This window comes from Molothrus aeneus, chromosome 16, assembly GCF_037042795.1.
Source record: "Molothrus aeneus isolate 106 chromosome 16, BPBGC_Maene_1.0, whole genome shotgun sequence".
NCBI classification, from domain to species: Eukaryota; Metazoa; Chordata; class Aves; order Passeriformes; family Icteridae; genus Molothrus; species Molothrus aeneus.
Window position 1 is genome coordinate 9,692,331 of NC_089661.1, and position 26,096 is coordinate 9,718,426.

The window sequence follows — 26,096 nt, forward strand, 5'->3', positions numbered from 1 at the left end:
ATGGTAATTTTTGGTAGGATTCTTTAAAGGTCATTATCTGAGAGTTTCCTGCTAGTAAACATCCCTGGAATGCTTCTGTGGGATAGTTATGTTTGAATTGCTGTTTGGCTGCATTGGTGGAAAGAGAGAACCAGCAAGTTTTAAAATCCAGTATTTTAACAGTGCTGTTGATGAAGAATTGCACTTTAAGACCCAATTTTGCTGGTATTGCTCCTAAACATACAGAGTTTAATGCTTGGGCAGTGTATTTTTGACTTTCTGCAACCAGAGGCATTTCATTTCTGTGCCAGAATGGCACATCATATCTAGCTATAAATACAGCAGCCAAGGAGGCAGGTGAAAGTCACCCTTCCCTGAACACTCCATCCCCAAGGGACAGTCAGGCTCTGGACACAGGCATTTTTATGGAATTCCAGCTGCTAGTTCCACAGTGTAGCAAAGTACAAAGTGCTTTGTTCTTGGACATGTCAAAAGGGATTTTGTAAGAAGCATGTTTTTCTGATAAATTACTTTTATTTTTCAAAATTGCTTCAGTTTAAAGTCACTTTTCCATACTTTTACTAGCCACAACAATGACATTATATTTTTAAATTAAATAATTTTCTAAATAATATTTTAGAAGGCAAATACTTAGTACTCAAACATAAACAACTTTAACTTTTTTTTTCACCTAAACCCAGCTTTTTACAGTAAAGTAAGTGAAACTTGGCAATGTAAGGAAAAATGCAAAGGTACATTATAAAGCTTATTGTATGCAATCAGGTTGATTGTTGGAGATGTAAACACTGACTATTAGAAGGAAAAATCTTGATACAATGCAGAGAAAAATACAATCCTAATAATTCTCTAAAAATACATGTAATAAAGTAATTTATTTGGACAAGATACTGTGCAAGTTATGCAAAACCTATTACGGTAATTAATGCAACACATGATTTATGCTTCTCCCACAATGTATGTATAAACCAGAAATCTCTAATCACATTCTGGAAAGATCAACAGGTTCTTTTTGTAACAGTAAAGCATCTTCAATCTTCATTCACATTTGGACTTGGAAACAGTGCTTTCCTTGGCATTAAATACCAAATATATTCCTTAAATACGTGCAAACATAAGTTTTACTTCTACAAATACAGTACTGAGACCACACCAAACTGTTCATCATATAAAAATAGCTTCATGTACAGTCACACACAGAGAGGAGAAATGAATGTAAACTGTCCAATTATGATAAATAAGTCAAGAAAAAAGCTTTTTTTTGAGAATAGAAAGTGGTTTCATGTTGGAAAAAGGGATGAAAAAATCACTTACTCAAAATGAAGGGCAGAGCTTCATTCTGAACTGCCATCAGTGTACACTGGCAAACTCCACTGCTGTCAGTAAAGTTGTTTTGCATTCCTACCATTGAAAAGTCAGTTTAAGACCTTCCCTTAACTTCTGCAGTAGGAGAGCATAACTTGCAATGGTCTGGAATACAGCCTCCAGAGTCTGGTGCCTTCCAGCCTCCTTAGGAAGGCATCTGTGTCCCTCAGCTGGCCCAGTTTCAGTTCAGCTGAAGACAGAACACGATTTCCCAGCACGTGCAGTGACAGTTCAGAGCTGAGCAGGACTGGGCTCCCTGAAAGCAGGAGTTCTGCTGCCTGATTAACACACTGTGAGAAAAGACAGCAAAACTTGGCCCTTCCTGGTAACTGCAGCCTAAGCAGAGTTGTGCAGAATTTGAATTTGCTGATGGGAGCAAGAACAGCCTGACCCAGTCCATCCTTAGATGTGGAGCCCTCCCAGGAGCAGAGCTCTGTGCATGTGTAAGGGCCTCTACAAACAGGACCAGCTGTGTTTGCCTGCATTCATTCAAATTGAAACATTTTCATTGTGCTCAAAGATGAATCTCAAGGACAGTGTGCATGATGTGTGAATATGAGAGAAATGTAGGGAGCATAAAAAAAAAAGAAGTAAATGTAGTGATCATGGGTGCAGATATTCACATTTGCAAGGTGTGTAGCAGCTATGGTCAAGGGTCAGAAATACACTGTGGTTAAAAACCTTGCCTGCTTTGACAAAACTATGAACTCTATCAAGTCACATTTTACACAAGATGCATTAGAAGGATTCAGTACTTAAAATACCCCATTGCAAAGACTGCTTCAGTCAAACATATTAGTAGCACAAAAATGTCCTGTTTTTCTCTCCAAGCAGTAGACATCTGTTTCTTTTTCAGCTATTTCCTACTGCTTGTTAGCAACACGTAGATGGCAACAATTTAACAGTTAACAGAATTTCTGTCCAATTCTTGACTTTCACTGACCATCAGAGGGATCTTAGAGTGTTCTGTTTTCCCTTTACTCTCCTCATCTTCTCCCTCCTTCGATGCTGCCGGGTTTTCCTCGGTGGTGTCAGGCACAGCACCCCGAGATGCTTCTGTTGCATTTCCTCTGACTGTAATGTGCTCCCACCCACCCTGTGAAAAAGGGACACAGAAACTCAAAAGGAGAAACATCACCCTGTCAGCGCTGGATGTGATGTGATGCTTTATGTGCACTGCTAGTTTGTTCTGTTTGTTCATGAGCAAAGTAATCTTGGTCTGGGATGAATCAGAAAAAAGGCTCCTTGTAAAATGAAACAAAACACAGCAGACCTCCCTGACAGGGAGTTATAGTGGTAAACTTAAGGATTGTTCATTATCACTGGGAATTGAGATTAGTAGGGTCAGGCATTCATAACAGAGCCACTGCAAATGTTCCACCAACTTAAAAGGTGGCAAAACCTTGAAATAGCTTTTCTCAAAACATTGAGAATATTACAGGGTACAACAATGAGGAATAATCATGTGCAAACCAGAAAGGAACCCACTTTCTTTTAAATGGCTCTTACTCCACTAGTTTTTCCATTGTAACTTTTAAATTACCTGTTTAAAATGAATACTTATCAAATGCAAATAACTTCTCAGCTATGACTGCACAGCCCATTATAACTTCATTATAATAAACCTGAAGGAAAATGTCAGTTTCCTGCAGGTATATGCAAGCTTTCCCATGCTGCCCAGCTGGGCAGGATGGCATTTCCCTTTCTCTGGGATGTGCACCTTCAGGCAGTTCTGGGCCTCCAGCACTTACCCCAATACCATAATCCCAGGAGAGGCCTTTAGGTTCCAGGGGCTGGACACCAGTCCGGTGGCAGACGGTCCCACAGCTCAGGCTGTGGCTGCCCTGCACTTTGTCAGCTATCACCCACACCTCGAGGAAGCAGAGAGAGGCAGTAAAATGTGCTGCTCTTCCCAATGTGAAATATCTGTCTGACCACTTTCAAAAATCAGGCTTGTTCTTCAATAGGCTGAAAATGCTCTCATTTAGGCAGAGAGACACCCAGACAAACTATAGAGCAGTGTTATAATTAAAACATTGCCAGATAAGACTTGGCAGGAAATAGATTAAATATATAAAAAGCCTTTTTAAAATATATAGCCTTGTTAAAAAAATGGAAAAAAAAATTAATGAGGCTTTTTGCAGCAGAGAGCTTGGCTGTATCAATATTTCACTGGTATGATTTTTTCTCTTGTTATCATATTCCAACATTTAGACCAACATTTTGTGCAATGAAGTTAAACAAAACTAAGGCTGAAGAACATTTAATTGTTAAAGTATATTCTACATAATTTTTAATAAACTCATGAGATACAAGGAAGCTTAATACACACCTGGTCTAGGGGCCCTACAGACATTTTACGGATGTTGTTGGAAACGTGATCCCAGGTGGATCCTTGAGGGTAGCTGGGTGTGATTCCCTGCCGGTACCAGAGATTGCCTGGGAAACAAAGAGTGCTGGTTACAGCCCAGCATGGCTGTTTGTCTGAAGTGCTGTCAACAACATCAGTCAGGAATTCTTTCTGTGTTCCAGGGAAATGCAGTTTTGGCTGAGGTGTTACAGAGATGGACAAAATTAAGCTCTCACTTTGGAATTTGTATTTCTGTAGTTATTGCTTATAAAAAATACTAAGAGCAAATACTCTGTTTTGTAAAACTTCTTGGGGAAAAATGTTCAAATAAGTAGCTAGGCACTAGACAACAAAAGCAAATGAGATGAAGGTCTCTGAATCTGTTGTTAAAGGCTTGTTTCTTGTACAAAAGGTGCTTCATGATTTATTTCTTTCTGGAGGATTCCAGACAAAACCCAGCCATGCAACTCTCTGCCATTCATCTGTGTTTTCCCCCCCAGAGCACAGGAGCTGGGTTGTTGTTACCCAGGGCACTGTCAGATACAACAGCCAAGCCTTCAGAAGCAGTACCTAATGCACTGCTACTCCACATCCTTCAGTGTGAAATACTACTCCCTTTGGAGCACCAGTATTCATCTGTCCAGTTCTAACCTAACCTCTTCTTTTTAAATCAGGCTGGTACAGACTGATGTACTTTTTGTAGCACTGACTAATAGTTTTTTAAATCCTTACCATTTTTGTCCAAGACAAACACAGATGTTCGTCCCACTGAGACTTGCTTTAACTTCTGTTTTTGAGGTGATGGGATATGGTACCAACAGTCACCTAAAGGTCACAAATCTCGAGTTAAGCATTGCAAAAAACAGAATTAGGCATGGAAATGTCTGCAGCTGAAATACACTGCCGTGCAGGAAAGCTGTCAATGACATCACACTTCATATATTTTTAACAGATTGTTTTTTACAAATGAATACTTTCAATAACACAAGTGAATAGCAAATGAGCTGCTATAATTATTGTATTATTTGTATGCACAATTTTGCACAGCCATGGGAAACACCTCTGTGAAACAGATTGGACTTTTTCAGACATGGCAGTGGAGCAGAGCAAAGCTCAAGTACAAGTTCCTACCTGCAGGCTTGTTTGGAGACACTGAACCCCGGTAGAAGGCAGAACCATCTCGAGCTATAGCCCACACTTGGTAAAATGCTCCAATGGAGATGGAAATGAAGGGCTGATCTGTTCCCACATGCAGCCAGGATGTTCCCTAACAAATCACAGGAGATGAATTGTGAAGCAGTGCTTGAAACCTCCATGACAAAATATTGTTGATTATTACCAAATGAGAAAAAACCAACATAGTGAAAAATGTTCTGGAGAATAAATCTTACATAAATTTACAACTCAAAAGAAATGAGGTTGCTGATCCTCAAAAATATTTGGATATATAACTCTTTGAAAATAACTGAGTTGGACCATGGCCTTTTATAGTAAAATCACTGCATTTTAGGCATCTACATGTCTCTGAACAGCTGGACTAGAGTCTTCTTTTTTTTTGCTTTAATTCCTCACAAAAATCAGCTGATACAGGATTTCACATTCCAGACACAGTATTCCAGTTCTCACTGCTGCACTGCCTTACAGATCAGGAAGGAAAAAAAGAATGAATTATTTTTCAATTTCTTGTAGTTTTTCTCCAAATTCTACTAAAGCATTTTCTTAGATGTTTTTTCCTGGCTTTTATCCTACTGGTATTGAGGTCCTAGAGTGGGACCATGCTTCACAGAGTCCATTCCTCAGCAATTCCTTTAAGTGGGATACACCTGTTGTCAACCATTTCAAAAAACAAACAAAGAAAGAAGATCTAAGCTGCCAGGGCAGAAAGTGGAAGTAAAATGCTTCATGAGAAGATGGCCAGGAGCTGAGAGAGGCTCCTGCAGGTGATGTGGCACAAGCCCAGGTGGATTATGCAAGAGAAGAACTATTATAAGGAACGTGGGCAGCAAACTGTGCTACAGCTGATGGACAGGGACTTGCAAATCTGAGACACAAAGGGATGAAAAATAACAAGGTGCTTTGAGAGAGGGCTCTGTGTGATTGTAAGTATGTGCATATCACATTAAACACATCAATAAGCAGTAAAAACAAACAGGGAGCCTTACAGCTGGATTTTGCTGTGTCACTCCAAGCCTGCAGAGCACGTCTCCTTTGTCACTGATTGCCCACAGTGCTACTGATTCTTCATCATCTGCATCTGAACTGGGAATTATGGAGATGTCCCACAGGGTAACAGGAGGCACTTCCAGCCATGGCCCGTTGGTGACTATCTTACATTTTCTGAAGCAGAAAAAGCCCAAACCTGTCAGAAGTATGTACTTTCTAGAACTGGTTTCCCAGTCTATTGTTGGCTTCCAGTCCAATAGTCTTCTCATTAGGTAGTGCTTTTCATTAAATATTAGTATTTTTAATTTGAAAGAGGTTTTTAACAATGAGTCAGGTTTTGAAGTTTGAACCAATGTTGATTTCTCAAAGCTTCTGTTGTTTGTTTGGGTTTTTTTTTTTTTTGAAGTTACTTTATAAAACCAGGACCACCCAAGAAGTCTGCAACTGGTGCTACACTGCTCCATAGCTCTCTCAGACTCACTGGGCAGCAGCAGGATAATAAAGTGCAGAGAGAACTCCACACCCAGCTTATTCCTTCCTCTGTCTTGGTTAAAAGAATAACTTGACAATTCTTTTTTGCTTGGTCTGTTAAAAAGGTTATGTAGCATCTTGAGGTAGTCAGTCTAAATGACAGACTTGGTAAGTCATGCTGGGACTTTGTGTACTTCTTCTGTGGAAATTGCACCAAAGTAGTGCTGTCAATTAGGGAAATTATGTTACACTCTATCATCACCACAATAATTTCATGTATGAATAATGTCCTAAAAAAACATCAGGACATTCCTCTGTTTTCCAGTTCTGAAAAACCAGATCCAACCCTGAGCCTATTTATTTTCAATTTTCAATTGGTATTTAAAACAAGAGGAAGTATTTAGACCAGAGGGTATTTCTCAAGTTGCTTATTTTATTTCAAGTCTCCATTTTGATTTATTGGGTTTGTTTTGCTGCATATCCTGAAATAACATTTTTGATGCTTCAGAACCTCACTTTAGAGCTTTTTGTATAAGGGGCAAAATACTTTGTAGCATCAATACTAAACCCAGCAGTGTTTAAGTTCACAGCAATTAATTAGTACAGCTATTAGATGCTCTAGAATAGAAAGCACAGAAAAGTTGGAAAAACAGGGAATGCACAGACTTTCCCAGCTTATAGAATACAGTGGTAGTTTGCTGTTTTCTGGGTTCCACCTGGACATTTCCTCTGACTGAAATGGGGTTAGACTATCTGTGGCCCAGCATTCAGTATGTGGAATTCATAAGTTGAAACTATTAATATAAAAGGCCTATTAGCAGCAGTTACAAGTGACCTAATATATACTGATATACCCAGTGCTTACTATTCCTTAATCATTTACCATAAGGAAAATCAGATATAGAGAAGAACTGTCTGACTTTTATCTACAGATCCCACAAAATCCAAGAGGGTAACTACTCACAGAGACTTACAATTAGAGACATAATGCTAAAGGTCATCAGTTTCTCTGCTGGGTTATATATTTCAGGTTTTTACTTTTTCTTTTGATGATTGGTTTTGGTTGACAAGACTCTTGACCTCATAACTAAAGTAGACTTAGTGAGCAATTAGGATTCAACTTCAAAACTTATTTATATTGAGGTTCCTCACCTGGCCCAGCGCCTCCGTCGGACAAAATCTTTCATTGTCTTGTGCCCGTGGTAGGACCTACCAAAACAGATTTAATAAAGAATGTTCATGAGGATGTCAGAGCATCTCCAGTGTCAGTGCCAGCCTGAGAGCACTGCCTCCATCTGCCCACCAAGCACAACTGCCGATTTTAAAATTCTTCAAGTGACAGTCTGCCAAGTTCACCTTGCTGCCCTCCCTCCCTGCAAATATCAGCATGCCCACAAAAAGGGGGGAATGAGGCAGTGTTGTGTCCCTGGCAAAGGGTGTTACTGTGCAACCAGAACCAAGAAGGCGTGAGGACTGGAGCGGGGGATGTGGCAGAAGAGGAGTTTCCTTACGCTGGGAAGTCAGCTGCATACTGCCAGCCCTCCCGGTCCGTGCCGCCCGCCGGGCTGAAGTCAATGTACCAGTCTGAGACCTGTGGGCAAAGGGGACACGGGCAGTAACACTCAACACCTCATGGGTCATAGGCACCTCTTCTGTTTACCTCCACCTTTGGAGAGCAATGACTTCCTAGAAACCTTCTAACACTTGAAATACATACAGGGGTTCCCAAATCTTTTTAATTCAGTGGAGGAGAAAATTATCTAAGTCACATTAAACAAAGCACCTCACTCAATGCTTAACATTCTTTTGACTGTGGAAGATTATTGCTAGCTATTAATGGGGAAAACAAGGTTAAATGTTACAACAAATCCCAGAAGAAAATCTGGGCCCCTTAAACTCAAGTCTTGTATCCTACTTGCTAAGCCTGGACTTTGTAAAAAAATTTCTAAGCCAAAACTTACCCAAGACCACTGCGGAGAAGGAGGCTTGGTGTTGGTCTTTGTACATTCCTGCAGGCCAGAGGCATCACTCCACATGTATCTGTCTGTGGGCAGACCTCTGTGGTGGTGGAACAGTGCACAAGGAATGCAAGGTCATTTACAACTGGGAGTTTAAAAGGCAAGGGAAGAAAAGCCTTTTTGTAGCACTTCCTGCTTTCACACACAAAACACTGCCTCATTAATCTCTACTTGGAAATATCATGTGAGTGATGAGCACAGTGGGAAAGAATCTGTACAACTGCTTCCAGTTATAGCAAACTTGAGGACCTTGTGAATGTTTCTCTGTAGAGTGATATTCCTCACTACCATTTAAAACTGGAATGTGAATGCCATATAATTCAACATGTATTTTTCTATACTTTTGCTCAAATGTACTATTCAAGGACCCAGTGTATTTAGCACAATATGTATAGGAATACACAGATGCTAATAACTTTTCTGTCTGGTCTTAATAGTGAAAGATACTGCAAGTAGGCACACTTTGTGCAATTACAAAGCACAAATCTGTAATGTTTTGCCATAATGACATTTTGACATTTTTGATAATTACAAATTAGAAAATTGAGAAACACTGTTCCTTCCATCACAGGTTAACTATGAATGTTGGATGAGACTGAAGATAGAGTAAGTGTAATAACTCTTCCAAGCTAGAACAAAGCCCTTGTTTTATTTGACAGTAGTAGTGTTAAAGTAAATAAATGCAAGAAATGGAGTAAATAACCTGCTGCTGTATCCAGTGACAGGGTTCCACCGTTGGTTCTCATAGATGTAAACACATTTCACATCTGACTGTGTGTAAATGTTATCAGCACTACTGGCCAGTCCTGTGAGGATTAAACAACGTGGATTAGAGTAAAGCTAAAGCTCAAAGACATTACATTTTCAATTCCATCCCTGCCAAGCTGTACCTTGGATGAAGCCTCCTCCATAGCCGCCAGTGTAAGCCCAGGCTGTGTGGTCGTAGCCGATGCCCCACACCACGCCCCGGCTGTTGCTCTCGACCAGCCGCAGGTGCCCTCCCACCTGCCGCCAGAACCTGCCAGGGAAGGACACTGCACTCAGCATCACATCCTTCAGGGATGGTGCTTTCCCCACCAACAACCCCATAATCTTCAGCACAGGCAACCTGCTCTGCTCACTTGTCCAACCACTGTGCAATCTCTAAGTGAAAGCAGCTGCCAGCTGAAAGCATTTCCCTCTGAACAGCTCCCAAAAAGCAGATGGCATTGTTCTGCTCGAGGAGTTTGCAGTTCCATATTGCCACAGTTGTCATAAAAACTGTCAAGAAACTGCTCCTGGACTGCAGTGCCTATGGAAGACTGAGAATTTCAGATTTCTTGACTCAGATAAAACTGAAAGCTCAAATTATATTCCAATTACAGCGATTAAATTTACTTTCAGTTTAGGCTATCTCTTATGATATTAAAGATGCAATTTAAAAAACTGGGGTAACTGGGATCTCAGTGAGAAAGGCTTTTGAAATCACAAAGAATCTTCAGCATCTAAGAATTAAAATATGATTTAGTGAACTTCTTCACGTGCAATCATGAGCAGAAAGGCATCTCTCACAGATGTCTGTGAGAGACATCTGCAGTGTACTGCACACTCCAAGAGCCCATCAAAGCCACTGAACTGACAGGACATTCTTTGCTGGATGGCATCCCATGCAGAAAGAACAGCTTCAGAAACCTCTTACATTTGGTCACATGGCATCAACTGGGGTCCGGCCTCCAGCTCAGGACTTGGCTCACTAACAAAGATGTCTCCTTTACAAGTGACTGACCAAATGGCATGGTGAGAAGGAGGGCCTTGAATCCGTCTGCTTTCACAGCAAGACATGTTCAGCAAAGACAGCTACAAAACAAGAAGCCAAAAAAGCTTCCATTTACAGTGAGAACAAAAATTCCCATAGAGATGCTCATTATTGTAAAACAAAAATTTACCTCTGCACATTCTTGCCAATCAGCAAAGTGAATTTGCAGCTTTTTCTTAAAAGCCACTAGAATTCAGTGGTTCAGAAATTATTATACAACCACTGGAACTGCTGTGGTTTGCAGGAGCTGATCAGGATGAAGCATCTCTCAGGTTTGCCCCTGCTCCAGTGTTATCTCTGCCTGTCTGCCTGTACCAAAGACTCTGCAGCAATGAAAACAGAGAGTGGTTCTTCTACCAATGCAGAAGAACACAATAACTTCATTCAACTCCTAACTCATTCCTGCTCTAATCTATATCCAGAGAAAGGAAGAGAATGTAAAGCAATATTGCTGTTGCTGTGGATAACTGCAGCACCAGAAAGCAAGCAGGCTTCAGAGGAGCGAACAAGCCTCAGGTGCCTTTAAAAAAGTTTGATCAGATGGTTTAAATACCTAAATTTAAAAAAACAGATCAGTAGCCCCAAGAGTTTAAATGCAATGCTGACATTTCAGAGACTGGCTTCTATGTTTAATTGCAGACACTGCCAGCTTGAAATGAGAGATGCCCAGAATTACCCAGTCATGCATTTCTTGCTCTGTTGCGGCTGCCAGGCGGATTGGCCATCGCTGCTTCGTCCTCTCAGGTGTGTACAGGGCAAAGGAATGCTTGGCTTCATTCAGCACTTCAACTATAATGGTCACTTCATTCAGGAACACATGGATGTACTAAGACAAGAGAAAAAAAATCTGTGACTAAGGCAAACCTTCCACAGAGCCAGTATTTCTGCACTTCTGGTCTACAAACGAGGCATTCCTGCCAAGGACAGCAAAGAATCAATTCTTGGCACAGAGGGAATGAGACTCCACTTCCAGCCTCACCCTACCTCTGATTCCTATTGCCTGCAGGCATTAACCCTACTTGGGAAGACCCTGTCCAGCCAAGCTGGACTCTTCACAATCAAGAACAGTTTGAATTTCCAGAAGAATTCCTAATTAGTGCCAAACTGATAGTTTAAGCAATGTGAGTGGTTTGTGATGGGATATTTTTAACACAGCACTGACACAGCCCAGAAAAGCCTGGGGTTTGCTGGTACCTGGGGTTACCTTTGAATTGCCAAACCTCAGAACAGCAGGTGCCATAATTTGCCTCCTTTAAAGAAACTGTTTCCCTTTCAGAGGCTTCCCTTTGCCAAAAGCAGCTCTCCCAGGGTCTGCAGCTGAACACACCTTTTTCTCCTCGTGGTACATGTAATAGATGAACAGGATGCTGTCACGCATGCCATCACTCCCAGTGAACTGCTCCAGTGCAACCCGAACATCCATCCACTTATGAGGCTTCCAGTTCCTCCACCACTGCAAGGCTCCAGTTTTAACCCAAACCGACTGCAAGGCAAACACAAAAGGAATAAAGAAACTGCATGACTCTTTTTCTTTCTCCAAAGTGCTGGGTTTGTGCCCACAAGTTGTGTCTGCTGCAGGTTAGTCTGTATCACACCTCATCATACATTCATACATCTGTATCACACATTTTCATACAGAGTGTACCAGAGAATGGAAACTCATAAAAGTGGATAAAAAGATACTGAGGTAGCATGTGTACAACAGAAGTAACATTTTTACCCTGCAAGAATGCAGTAGCACACAGGTAGTGACTGACTCAAGTTTGCTCTTGTTATAACACAACCTCTCTTTGGAATTTAAAGGCTTTTGACGTAATTTTTTTAAACTTGATTAAACCCCTGGACTCCAAATGTTTTTAATCAAATAATTCTAGATGTCATTTGGCAAAGAAGGGACCAACAATATGAATGAATCTGAAAAAAGCCAAGGAGTCATAACAAAGGGAACATCAAGCAAAACTGCTGCTATTTATGTGCTGCCATTGACGTTTGCATCATTCATTTACGCAAGTGAAATTAGTCCTAATGGCCACAGAGAGGGAAGCTCACCTGCTTGAGTCACTGTTTCAATTAAGATGCCTCATCTTGTGGTGGAATAATTCATACAATGTTCTGCTGTTGCAACCATTTCTCTGAGGATTTGAGGTCTCACAGTACCCAAATAATGCTGACCAATGCTTTGTTTCTTCCTAAATAAAACTATCTGATAATGCTTTTAGATGAATACTGCTGCTCCATCTTTGACAAGCTGTTAATTTCCCACAGGGAGCTCAGACATTAATAATCCAGGAAAGTTGTCACAGACAGAAATAAAGGCAAGAATATATATCTGACAGTAGGCTCAAATCAGTATGTTAGAAATGTATTATTGATTCCCAGATGTGTTTAGAAGATAAGAGATAAATGTCCTCACTGCTTACCTGCTCAATAGCCTGCTCATAGTGCCTGAAATTCTCCAGTTCCCGCTTTGTCCTTTCACTGAGCTGCTGAAAAATCTGCTTCCTCCAGGCTGCTGTCTGTGCAGGAGTGATGGACAGGGACAGAGACTGCACAGATGATGACAAACCTGGGACAGAACCAAACCCAATAAACTCCAGTGAGCTTTGAGTACAGTTCTGTGAAAGATAAAACACGGCGCTCCTTTGAACACCAGACTGGATCAACCCAGTCTAACACCATTTTTATAATGATTATAATTTGGAATCAATGTATTACAGCCAAACTTTGTAAATGATTCATAGAAAAAGGACCACTAGATAGATTATATAGAAGCTTTTAAAGCCATAACCTTGTAAAAATGAGAGTTTTGTCACTAAACTGCAAGATAATTAGATAATATACTGCATCATAAGTTAGACTGTTAAATCCTGGGATGCCACAGTTCATGGTTTATTTTACCCATTTCAGTAGGAATGGCAGAGTGAGGCAGTTATTGCCAGCATCTGCACCTCCCAAGAGAGCCCTTTTCACTCCTTCCTGTTACTGCTCAGTGATATTATGTGTTTTGCCCAAAGCTGCAGTTTCAGTACAATTAAAAATGAGATACAGATCCAGCACAGATTACTTTACAAAATTGCTACAGGAACTCAAGAGAAAATATCAATTTCACATTTTTTTATCTCAAGCCCAAAGTGCTCTACAGCTAAATACTGCAGCACTATGCTCAGACATGAACCCATTAACAAACTGCAGTAAGAGAAAGTGGGTTAGCACAAGTTTTGCACCATGGCTTTGCTCAGAAAATACATTTTCCTTAAAGAGCATATTGAGCTGTGAGTGGAACTGGGGTGTGCTGTGGTGACTGGCCAGTACCTGATGGAGCAGTGAACCACTTCAGTGGGCTGTGCAGATCTACCAGACAGCCTCCCCCAGACACCCAGGCCCACAGCGGGTGCTCATCGGCTCCGTACTGGTCCTCAGCTCCCACCGAGAAGGCGCCCAGGGAAGAGAGGCTGGATGTGTCTGCAAAGCTGCTCACAGACAGCACTGGATGCTTCTGAGCCTCCTTCAAGTCAATGTTTATCCACTGCAGTTCTGCAGAGGGATTTGGGTTTGCAGGAGATTTATTCATTTCAATGTTATCTTTGTCATTACTAGCTGAAGCAGCAGTGGCTTCTCCTTGCTCAGAGTGCAGAGGATCCACAGGCAGCCGTGCAGATGTTTCAGCCTGGCTGGCTGGGCCATTCCCAGCAGCTGCAGCTCCCAGCAGGGCAGGGCTGGCAGGGCTCGTGGGCAGCTCTGTATCAGAGGAAGGATCTGCATCACCCTGAATGACCGCGCTTGTTTGGTTCTGAATATCATCAGTAAAGAAACAGCCAGCACTGAAGGACAAATAGATAATTAATTATCATCCAAAGCATTGTAAATCAGCACAGGCCTTAGACTGCACACACAGAGAAACTGACTTAGTGTTTCACTGCAGGAGAGAAACAGCAGACTTCTCTTTTAAATGTCAAATTCTATCATCAGAGGAACAAGTCCAACACAAACCTGGCAAACTGGTCTAGTAAATCTGAAACATAGGAAGGAATTTTATTGATCTTTTCAAACAATTGGTGGTGTTGGCTGCCTACAACTCTCAGGAAAACACATCCCATTTTCTGAATACGAAATAACAAATGGGATTTTTTAAAGCCCATTATTAACTTTATTATTTGTCTTTGCCAAAAGGAACTTCTCAGCACACACTCTGGCTCAAACAAGTCAGATCCACTGGCATGTGTGGTACAGCCCAGAGGCCAGCAGACAGGGGGAGTAACTGATTTAACCTCCCTAGGAAAAGAAACGTACAGTGACACTCAGGAAGAATAATTCCTAAGTGGAGTTGACACTCCTTCATGGTACTTCATAAACAATATCTTCTCTTATTAGAGACTAGTTCCAGATAGAGATAGTAAAGCCCAGAGGAACATGCTTTACTGCAGGCATGCAGTGAATTCCAATGTGGGAGCTTCAGATTCTTCTCTAAGTGCAACAACTGCTGCTTATTGTTAATTTTAATGGCAGAAATGCAATTGCCTTTTGGCATACATAATGATTAGAGATGTCTTCCCCACTTTTCCTTGTCTGTAGCCCTTGAATGTAAAGAAATGTCTCCTGGCATTGAAACCCTTGCTGTACAAAGTCTTGAGCAGGTATTTAATGAAGTACCTGAGCAGACTTGTTGAGCTCCCAGTCTGAGATCTGTCACTCTCTCTGCCAGACACAATTGCCTTCCATGTCTTCCCACTGAGCTCACTTGGTGTGACACCTTGACGAAAATAAATCGCTCTGTCATCGCAGCCGATGCCCCAGACCTGGGGGAGGAAAGGGCTTGGTGAAGGAAGTGCCTTGGAATGCAGCAGGTATCAGATACAAAAAAGGTGCAGTGGTGCAGAATTGAGCACAGAAAACTGCTGGACACAACATTTTCCTTTTGTGTTCTTCCTTAATGCTGACACTGTAGATTCAGAACAAAATTCTGTACCAAAACCAGTCTGCACCTCCCTGTGCCATACAAGACACGTGCTGGCTGTCACCTTCAGTTGCAGAATTCTGCCACTTTCCCTCACAGCAGTTTAAGCCCAGGGTCCCTTTGTCCAGCCAGCCCTACTGGCACTGCTGAGACCCCTCCCCATCTGTGAACAGCTCCTGCACTAGAAGGAACATACCCTTTGAGGTAATATTTACATTCCCTCCTTTAGAGGGGAATGTAAATACCCTCTCAGCTGCTCCCCTGCTCTCTTACCTGGTTGTTTAAGCCTACAGTTACCATCATCATTTCTCCAACCATTTCAATCCAACTCGTCCCACAAGGATTATGTGAGTTCACTCCTCTTCTAAACCACACCTACAACAACAACAGAAAGTCTAAATTTTTCTCCTTCTGCTCTAGCAGGAATTTAGTATCTTTAGTGGATTAGTCTTAATCTCTAAGACTGACTTGCCACATTGTCTTAAGAAATCAATTACTTCCTTGATTCTTTATCAGATAAAGATAAAACAGTTCACTCAATAGTACCCACATTGTGTGTCCACCTGCAGCCAGAAAAGCCAAAAAAAGTGACTTTTTTGTAGGAATTCCTGTGACAGCGTTAGCTTTTATGCTCTTGGAATCTTAGATCTGACTTTACCAATCTGAGAGTGTCTGTGGGGGGGACACCTGGAAGAAGCTCCCTCTGTATGTAGCATACACCCATATAGTCAGAGCAGCAAGCAGCTCCCTTAGAAGCTGTTGGTTGAATCCCATGACATCAGGATGCTTGACTGCCCTGTGGCAGATCTGAGGGAAAATGCACCAGCTTATCTCCATTTATTACAGTGGATTTATGTGGCAGATGAGCAGGCTGGGCACAGCCTGTTACCATGGCTCAGCTGGCAAGTATTGACTCACTAGAGCAGAGAGACTCAACAGAACTGCTGCACAAGCACAGAGCTCAGCCCTGGCTTTGAATTCAGTGTGAAGGAGCAGGGAGTGGGACTCCATCATCTTTATGGGGCTCTTCCAACTTAAGACATTCCATCATTCTAAGTTAAAACTCTAGTAAGAAAGTAATCACACATCCACATAAGAGATATCTCACCTAATTAAATACCCAAACCCCCACATTAAAAGACTGATGAAAAGGGAACAGTTGCAGTAGGAAGATAAAAAAATAGCATCATGCAGGAAAGTGTAGATGAGAATACTCCCCCTGCTGCTTTTGATATATAATTCAGTCCTTGTGGAAACAGGAGTCACTTCAATTCTGATGCTTAATATCCCTCAGAAGAGGCTCCTCATCCAATCCCCACCCACATCCCCATCCACCTGCCAAATCTGTCTGACTTGGGTTTAGAAAATTCCTTCCAAAAAAAAAGCAAAAGGTCTTCCTTAAATTCAACTCAACTATCAAAAACCACAGAGCATTCCCATTACAGCAAGGGGAACCAGAATTCCCCAAACCATGGGGACAGAGAGTTCAAATCACCAATGCTTCCTGTGCAAGTTACACTCCTGTTTGAGAGCAGCAAACAGGGAAAGGGAATGAAAAAGCAAAAGCAGAACATGAGGCCTCTTACTTTTCTGTCCTTTGTGACACACCACACCACATCCACACCCACAGAGACGTGCATGATCCCATTTTCAGAGCTTGGAGACTCCACAGTGCTCCAGGAAATTCCTGCAGGCAGAACCCAGAAGCCACTGTAGGTTAGTTTCTTATTCAACACTATACAAATCAAAGGGCTTTCCAGCCAGATTTAACAAACTTTACCTTGAGGGTTATTCCTGTCAATTCCTTCTCTCACAATAGCTTGCCCTTCCCAGAGAGTTGCCCAAAGGAGGTCATAGGGTCCACAGCTGATCTGTACAACTTCACCAGGAGTGGTGACTAAGGACCATGTGGAACCTTCTGGATTGTGCTGGCAGACATTTTCTCTGTACCATACCTAGACAAGTTTAAAAAAACAAAACCAAATGAAATAAGGAAAAAATATCACTACAACAATGAAACCATTGAGAGAAGAGTAAAGACAAACTGGAAAGAACAGCTCTCCTTTAACAAGAGGATTGTTTTATGTAGTGTATGGCACTCTGACCTTTAAAGGTATGTTTTCTTAAATGTTGATTATGCAGTTGAAGCTATTTCCTTATGTACTAAGGGAGGAGGCTGTTCTACAGAGCAGCTTTTATCATGGAACTACAACTGGATTGGGTGCAGTAACCTATTGCTACAGGTTCTGTGTATATTTCAACATTTAAACCACTTCAGTGTATTTCAGGGCATGTTATATAAACCAAGAGTGAACAAATACATAACACAAAAATGTTACTGTTAGCTGAGAGCCTGGCCTCACTTTCACTGAACAGAGCTTGTCACAATATGGGGGAAAAATTCCATTCTCTGTGCAGCCTTTGGTGACATTCAGCCATTTGTTAATCTTGGACTGCAATTTTCTGTAGATCACAGTCAAAATAGGAAGGTCAAACATAGAAAGGATCCTGTGGCAGTCATATAAATGCTCCACAGCATGACTGCTGAGTGCTGAATCTTCATTTTTAGGAATACTTTATTTCCCTGGGGACTCTCACTTGAGAAATAAAAGCATTTTACAGTGGCAGTCAAGTAAGGCTTTAGACTGGGATGCTTGTCATGTATTACTAGAAAGTATGAGGAACAGGGAGTTTTATTTTAAACAATGTAAGCAGGATTGCTTGCCTCTCCAGGCTGTGCCAAATGTGACTGAAAGCTCAGGTTATCTGTTAAAAGTATTACATTCTGAGACCACAAGTTAGAAAGTGTTTAGACACAAAGGAATATTTGATACATGCTGTAAGGATGAAGGAAGAAAAGCAAGAGTCAAATCTTCACAGGACTGAGCAAAAGCAGAGACCTCATGGGAGGCTTAAAACCAACAACAACAACAGAGAAAGATAAATAGTTTTCAATAGAAAATAAAATGAAAACATGTCAGAGCTGGATGCCACATTGCCAGGTCAGGAGGTGATCACTTTCCAATCAGTAAGTCTTTGAAAACCATTTTGTAAACTCTTGAATCATCCCTGTCTCTCCACCCCAAAGGCACACCCAGTGCTTTACCAGAACCTCTGTCAGGCTCCTTCTCCTGGTTTCCAGCACCACAGTCAGCATTCTGGGCATTTTTCAAGATATAATACACTACTACCCAGTTTTTAAGATTCACCTGTTCATAGAGGTTAAAGGCTTCCATAAAACAACAGCCCTAGAAGTACTAAGCCTTTCCATTTACAACACAAGTTGTTACATAATGTAGCCCCAAAGCAGCTTTTCATCCTCTGCCAGATGCACAAGCAGTGCATTTCCTTACCAGTGTAGGACAGTAACAACCCTGCCTTGTTATACAGGTATTTAACTCCTTTTAACTAGTAATTTTTTATTAGAAAACTCAGGGAACACACACATACCCTTCCTTGCAAAGAAACTGCCCACACTGAGAGGCGGCCGAGAGGCTCGTCCGTGATTTCCCAGCCTCCAATGGAGATGTCATTGAAAGGGTCTGGCAGCTGGTCTGGTTCATCATGGGACACAATCTGGAGCAAAGAGAAGGAAGGTTGAGGAGAGGAGACACTGCAAACAGCTGGCTTGGCTGGTGGCATAACTTGTGTCTTGCAGATTGGTTATGTATCACCCCCTGGAATGGTTGAACATGGAGATTCTCCCTCTCATTCAAGGCCTCCATGTGCAGAGAGGAGAAATGCAGCCAGGGCAGCATGGAGAAGTCTCTGTTTTGCTCCTTAACTAAAGGAAGTTTTTACTCACAGAACAGTGCATACAGAATTGGAAAGCTGAAAGATCACAAATTACAGATTTTGAATGTTCTTAGAATGGAACAACAATTATTAAAGAACAGTTATTCACACAGATAAAGCACATAGCTTGTGAATGATGCAAGGCTGGTACCACCCTGAACAAGAGTGCCTTGTCACAAAACCAAAGGAAGTTAAAAAGTTGAACTGAAATTTGCAAAGGAGCTGAGCATCCATCTCTAATTGCATCACCCTAAGATTTGGCACCTTATTACCACAGGTTTCCATGAAAAATCCCAGCCTGCCATTTAGACTTACAAGAATGGCAAGTCGGAAGTGAAAGAATCCAAGTCCAGCTAACAGAGAAGTCATAAAAAATTAACTTCCCTGCACTTCTAATTGATTATTTCAGACAATCAGTTTATTTAATATGTAAAAGAGATCTAGAACCTTTGCCCAAACGTCCCGTGATTTGTATCTCCTGTATCTGATCCATCTCCTGCGTCTGACACAAGAATTCCATCTCTTATCCTTTGTGTAGGTGCTGGGGAAGTCTATGGCATAAGTCCAGCCCTGCAAACAGAGGTTTCCTTGTATGAAAAACAGGATCAAGGGAAAGCTTGAAGACATAACTCAGAGCAATTCTGCACAAGAGTCACAACACAAGTCACTCTGTGTGTCTCTAGAGCCCCGATTAACAGATCAGCTAATTCCATGAATGATTTATGAATCATGCCCAAATTCCTCTGGGTGATATACACAGAACAAACAAGACACAGTAAAACAATTTACTTTCTTCATAGTAAAGACCTTAAATAACAATGGCATTCAGTTGCCATGATTTTGTGGCCTCATCAAAAGAAAAAAGCTTCTATAGAAGCACCTATAGACTTCAAAAGCCTTCAAACAAGATCCTTCTTTCTGTTGTATTAGAGTTGAGCTATTTCCCAGAAAGAAGTATCTATGGCAAGTTTTATTTTTACAGACTTTTTCACTTCTATAAAAGCTCCTTCCATTTTACAGAGTAAGGATTCCCAGAATAGATCTCTTTTTGGTATTGTTCACCTACCCCTTTCTCTGTTGGTTCCCCTCCAATATTTTCATCCACATACCAGTCAGACTCCCACTCCCAGTGTGGTGAAGGCAGTGTGAAACTATCAAGCTGCTGGTGTTTTAGCCCGCTCACATCACTCCACTGCCAGCGGTCACTGGGCAGTAATTTCTCACAAAAGCCACCAACTGGATTCCAGCGCTGCCAGAAATAATAAATAAAGTATTTTTTTTTTGAGATCACATTATCTCATTGCACATCTACAGGGAGTCATGACATGTTTCTTATTTTCTGCAGTAGAAGAGGAATAAATTCCTGGGGTGAATGAGAAAGTGCTCGTTCCATGAGCCCCTTCCTGACACAGCCTTTGGAGGAAGCTTTTTTAAATATCAGAAAAGGGCTGACTGCAGAGCTTGTCCCAACCAAGTCATTTTCAGCTACATAAATAGGACCATCTGATGCTATATTTTCTTTGGTGATGTATGGCACCATGACACTGCAGCATTAGGGTAATGCTGCATGGGTGGCCTTGGTATCTCTAATCTGCTCCCAGAGAAAGATGATTCATATCTTGTCTGCACTAGAAAAATAGCACTGCCTCTGCCAGGAACAGTGTTGAGAGAACTGTATCAGCAAATCTCCCCTGGATCTTATATTTTTTCCCTAATCTGCCTTGAATCAGTTACAGAAGTGATAACACAAGGATTTTCACCAATACTGTAGTTTTTTTTCCCTCCCACACTCCTACATACTATAGAAATACTGTCAAAATCTGTCTTGTAATACTGTCTTACATTTTAGGGCACGTGGAAAATGAGTGGTGCAAAATCTGTCTATAATCTTTACACAAAATATTATTTGCTGTTACTAGAAATCTGGCTGAATTGCCTTGCACATTATCTGCAAACTACTTCAGTTTAATTTCTTCATTGCTAGCTCTTGTAGAGTATTTCTTTTTGTGCTTTCATTACCTAGAACAAACAAAATGAGAGTTTTAAAGTAATAAATAAAATTTTAAATTTTGCATTTTTAAACAACATGTTTATACAATAAAAGGAACAAACTTAAATGGCTGAAAAGCTGTATCAATATTGAATAATGTATAAAGTTAATTTGTTGTACTTTTGCCCATGCAGGTAAGTTAATATCTCTTCCCAATTTATATTCATTCTATTGCCCATTAGAAATCAGAGAAATGTGCTCAAGAAAATCCATCGATTTTCTCTCCCAATTAACTTCTGGTTAACTTACAACCAAATTTGATAAATTTCCTTTAAAATACTGTTTTAAAGACATTATTTTGAAGTGCATCAGATGGAAAGGATGACCTTAACACTTCTATGCAAAAAAGTTGGAAACATTGTACTTTAATGGAAAGTTATACCTTTATTAGAGAAGTCTTTGGAACACTAAGAAGTAGCATTGTTTAAAGAATAATATATTTCTGATAATATATTATCAGAATATATTATCATATATAATATATTTCTGATCTTTGTTGCCTGGAAGTTACATGGGACATTTTCTTAAGGGGATTGTGTATTTGTCACTAAGGAACCAAGAAATGGAAACCACTCAGTGAAGAGGGTGAATGCTCCAGTCTGAAACGGCTCACAGAGAACAGGCTGGAGTTCACACTGGCATTGCTTTTGCTAGGAGCAGGGAAGTGTAACTCCTTTGGGAATTTAAATACTACAAGAATAACCTGATATTTGGCACATATATTTACTCTTCAGAAACTTCTGATAAAAAATGAAAACAAATAAAACTGATCAATCCTCCTGTGACAAAACCACACGAGACAGCTGATGTAGGAGGTGCTGTCAGCCCAAGCAGTGGCTGTGTGAGAGGTGCTGTACCTGTCATACCTGGTTCTCATAGGTTTCCTCCTGGTATCTGATGGGAACATCTCCTGAGAACACGTAGGTGTACACCTGATGGTCACAGGCTATTCCCCAGCAGCACTGTTTGACAGCAGAGACCCTCTTGAATTCCAGCTGGGTGTCCTTGCACAGCTCCCAGTACTGGCCAACAGTAGAGAGAGTGTAAACCCTCCCAAAAATATCAACAGCCCACAAGAGGGAACTGGGCATGGCCATATCTGAAACCAAAAACACGGTTATTGCTGGAAATGATGGGTACAAAAATGGATCTTGAATCTACTGCAGATCAGTCATGCTCTGAGCCATCATCAGTCAAATTAAATAAAGATGTAAGGGGTGATTTTTTAAAAAGAGCCTGTGCAAAGCTGGCAGCCAGACCTCTTTGTCAGAGCTGTGCAGCCAGCACCTCTCAGTCCCTGAAAAGCCATAAGAAAGCCCTTTCTACCAGACCTTTCTACTGTGCATGCTACAAGAGCTCAGGAATAAACAGGACAGCTCTGGCAGGCTGGGGACAGACATCACTTCTGAACTGGGATGAAGCAGCACAGACCATCTCATAGCAGGCAGCTCCACTCTCAGGGTCTGCTAATGCTGCTGGTGCTACACACCCTGCTCATCTCAGCTCCACAGTGCCCTGATATCCCCTGATCCTCCTTCTCAGCCCCCTCTCTGTGGAACAACACACAGGTACAAAGGCAAGGATGTGAAAAGAAGCTCCTCCAAAAGCACACACCTGGATTTAAACCATGGACATCCTGCCTGCCTCTGCCAGGAAACTTCTTTCAAAGCATTCTGGATCAGATCCAACTTCAGGATCTTTATACGTAGGTGTGATGAGTTTAAGTACACACAGAGCATGGTTTGGCAGCAGAGACCTGGTTGAGTTCCATTCTGGTTCTGTCACATAATAACCTGTCATTTTCTGGGCACTGCAGCCCTGCCCTTCTCAGAGGGGTGAGGCAGGTGCACATCAGTCCTTTCCGAAGTCAAGAAAGGCCAGGGTATTTCTGTCACTTGACCTTCTGGGTGCCATCAAAACAGACAAATTTTGGTAGTTCTGTATGTTTGACAATCAGAATTGCTAATGAATGTCTTGAACTTTGCCTTCAGCTCCTTTAACTATGCAGTAGGGAACTGGGAGAGGAAAGGAGGGAAGGGGACTCAGATCCAGCACAATAGAAGAGGAATTATTGCTTGTAGCCGGTGTGGAACACTGCTCCTTTGCTGTCAAATGGCAACTCTGCTTTTAATACAAGAGCCTAAGGAGAGCTGCCTGCCTGCTTTCTGATAAAGGAGGTGGCACACAGGGACTGACTTGCACTCTCTGTGTGAATGGCAGTGGTGAAACTGTGGAGAATCTCACATAGCTGGGCCAGTGTCAAAGACCAGCACAGGAAATTCCCCTGGGATCCCAAGGACAATATATCAGGAGTCTTTGCTTCATAGAATTGCTGCTGCTAAGTACCTAAAAACCTGGATCCAACAGGTGAAGAACAGGTAACAGTGATAAGAAATCACATAGCAGCAGAGAATGAGTGATACCAGGGGAAGGTCATGAGCAAAATTCTCCTATTAGTTGTAGCATAACTAAGATGAATCCTCTGGTTTTCAACATTTTCTCCTCTTTGTTGCTGGGACTTTGAAGGCATGAATCTTTGTCTGCTCTTGGATCAGCCATTTACCTTCTTTATATCTTCCTATAATGGAGTACAGATGGACATAACATGGAATAATGGAACAAAGTGAAGAGGAGATGAAAATTAGTGTGGGTATCACTGGGAAAATAAAAGCTGTGAAAATAACCCTTCAGTGCTAGCACTTAAAATTCTCCAAAGCAGTGTTTTTAACAGAAGACAATATTATGCACTTCATCTTAAGTAACCAGAATACCAGAGGGTCTGGAGTAAAGGAAGCATTATAGATACTGCAACAATGACAGCTAGCTAGCAGGTAACAAAGAAAAATGATGCTTGGGTCTCTTAAAGATGGGCAAAGGCATAAATGAAGGCCCATACCTGGAATGACAGTCCAGGCAGGCAGAAAAGTACCTGGAACAGTTCAGGAAAAGGTGATGAAAATTCCAAAGATTATGAAGTTAAGAAAAACATAGATGGGACAACTAAAAGAACGCAGGCTAATGCAACTGGTTTAAAATACTCAAGGCAGCCAAGACAAGTGAGAGTTTCTACATATTCCTTCATCTGAACGTTTGAGACAGTGTCTGGGGAATCATGGGAAAATCCCAAATGCATTTGAGATTATAAACTTTTAAGACTTCCCTTTAAGCCCCTGTGCACATGAAGGCAGATATTGTCCAATTTTGAAGGATTCTCAGTGCTGCTGGTTTATGTGCTTTTCAGTGAAGACAGTAGTTGTCAAGTAATCTCAGGGGCCTGAAAAAAACCTGATCTGCTGATTATTCCTCATCCCACAGCTCAGCCAGGTAATTTCGGAAATGCTTAAATGAAGAAAACATACTGGTAATTGAAATTTCCAGTGGCCTGGCATATCACTGATTGCTACAGAATTCAAGAAAAATATCCCAAGTCCTTGTACATAATAAAAGCAATGATGTTCCTCGGGAGAGCAGGGCCCTGTCCCCGAGTTCAGGCCGCGGCGGTGGCAGGATGTGAACCACCCCAAGACTGGACGTGTTCCAAGGCACACCGCGCACACATTTCTCCTCGGTGTCACACGAACCGAGCGGGGACCCCTCCGGTACCCCCGTCCGGCCACGGCCGCGCCGCTCGGAGCCCGCGGAGATCGCGGAGCGCTCCACGGACGCGGCAAAGCGCGCACCGCGCCCGGCAGCCCCGCTCGGGGCCCGGGCATTAAGGCCGGATCGGCTTAGGAGCCGTGCGGGGCTGCGGCGCCACCGGCCTCGGGCGGCCCCGGGCCGGGCACGGCCCCGGTCCCCACGGGCTGCGGCAGGAGGCGGGCGCGGGGCTCTGCCGAAACGCCCCGGGCGCTCCCCACGCCCTCGCCGCGGGGGCTGCGCGGAGGTGCCGGCACCTCCCCGCGGCTCCGCCGCTGCTCCCGACAGCGCTGGAGCCGCCGGGAAGGGCGGCAGGGGTCCGACCTCCACCCACCCCGCCCTGCCCGGCCCGGCCCGCCACCGGCCCGCGGACAGCCAGCGGCGCTGCCCCGGCCCGGCCCCGGGCTCGCCCCTTACCTGCCTGCCGCCGCCCGGCGCCGCTCCCGGCGGAAGGAGCCGCCGCGCCCCGGCAGGGCGGCCCCGCGGAGCCGCGGCCGGCGGGGAGCGCCGCGCCCACACCGGCTCCGAGCGCCGCCGCCATTGGCGCGGGCCGGGCGCGTCACGGCCGGGGCGGCGGGGCCGGGACCGCGGGGCTCCGCCGGGGCCCGGCTTGGGGAGCGCCGGGGCGGCTCCTGCGGGAGCTCCAGGGAGAGCGACAGAGCTGAGCAAGGGACTGGAGCGGATCTTGTGAGGGAAGGCTGAGGGAGCTGGGCCTGTTCGGCCTCGAGAAGAGACGACTGAGAGGGGACCTCATCCATGTGCAGAAATATCGAAAGAGGTGTCAAGAGGAGGCTCTGCTTGGTGGTGCCAATAGAACAAGAGACAGCGGGCAGAAACCGATACAGGACGTTCCACCTGAACACGAAGAACAACTCCCATTCAATGACCAAGCACTGGCACTGTTTGCCCAGAGAGATGCGGAATTTCCTGCGCTGCAGATACTCAAGAACTGTCTGGATGCCATCCTGTGCCATGATGATCCTGCTTCAGCCAGAAGGTTGAACAGATGAGCCACTGTGGTCCCTTCCAGCCTGACCCATTCTGTGGTGCTGTGACCCTGTGGAAGGGGCTCGTGCAGGCAGAGCCCATCCGTCTGTCCGGCTGCTCTGAGTGAGCCGTGGCTGCAGCCGGAGTGAGGGAAACCAGCCTTTGCCTGAAGTTGCCCTTTGCCACCAGTAAAGGCCCTGCCCGAGGTGTAAGGAAGGAGGTGGCCTTTCCTGTCACGATCTGTGGCAGTGCAGTAGGAGCACAGTAACAATCCTCCCTCTCTGGGCATCACCAAAGGTGCTGCTAAACATTTATTGCAGGAAATCACCCACTTGCCCTGCTACAAACAATAACCTCCCTTTGAAACTGCTTGCTTGTGCATCCCAGCTTCTGCCAGTTCATTTTGAAGTGAGACAGAAAATCTAACAAAATAGGCAAGGACTTTCCAGGCCCTTCCATCAAATATCTGAATCAAAAGTATCACAGACCTTCATGTGTCTCGCAGGCCAGTACAG

The 26,096-nt window shown here is 43.0% G+C and overlaps 1 protein-coding gene across 1 annotated transcript; it reads right to left on the reverse strand.

Annotated features, from left to right (window-relative positions):
* Positions 1–491: 491 nt before the first annotated feature.
* TECPR1 (tectonin beta-propeller repeat containing 1) lies at positions 492–25,081 on the reverse strand. The gene is made up of 25 exons (XM_066560834.1): positions 25,012–25,081; positions 21,825–22,057; positions 19,975–20,157; positions 19,356–19,478; positions 18,564–18,689; positions 16,894–17,068; positions 16,700–16,800; positions 15,387–15,488; positions 14,810–14,955; positions 13,472–13,980; positions 12,580–12,725; positions 11,487–11,642; positions 10,836–10,985; positions 10,043–10,200; positions 9,255–9,382; positions 9,068–9,170; positions 8,308–8,404; positions 7,858–7,937; positions 7,499–7,555; positions 5,875–6,049; positions 4,844–4,979; positions 4,445–4,537; positions 3,695–3,801; positions 3,114–3,233; positions 492–2,458 (listed from the first exon to the last, which is right to left on the reverse strand). Exons 2-25 carry the CDS (start codon positions 22,053–22,055, stop codon positions 2,261–2,263), a joined length of 3,600 nt encoding a protein of 1,199 aa, XP_066416931.1. The 5' UTR covers positions 22,056–22,057; positions 25,012–25,081; the 3' UTR covers positions 492–2,260.
* Positions 25,082–26,096: the final 1,015 nt, after the last annotated feature.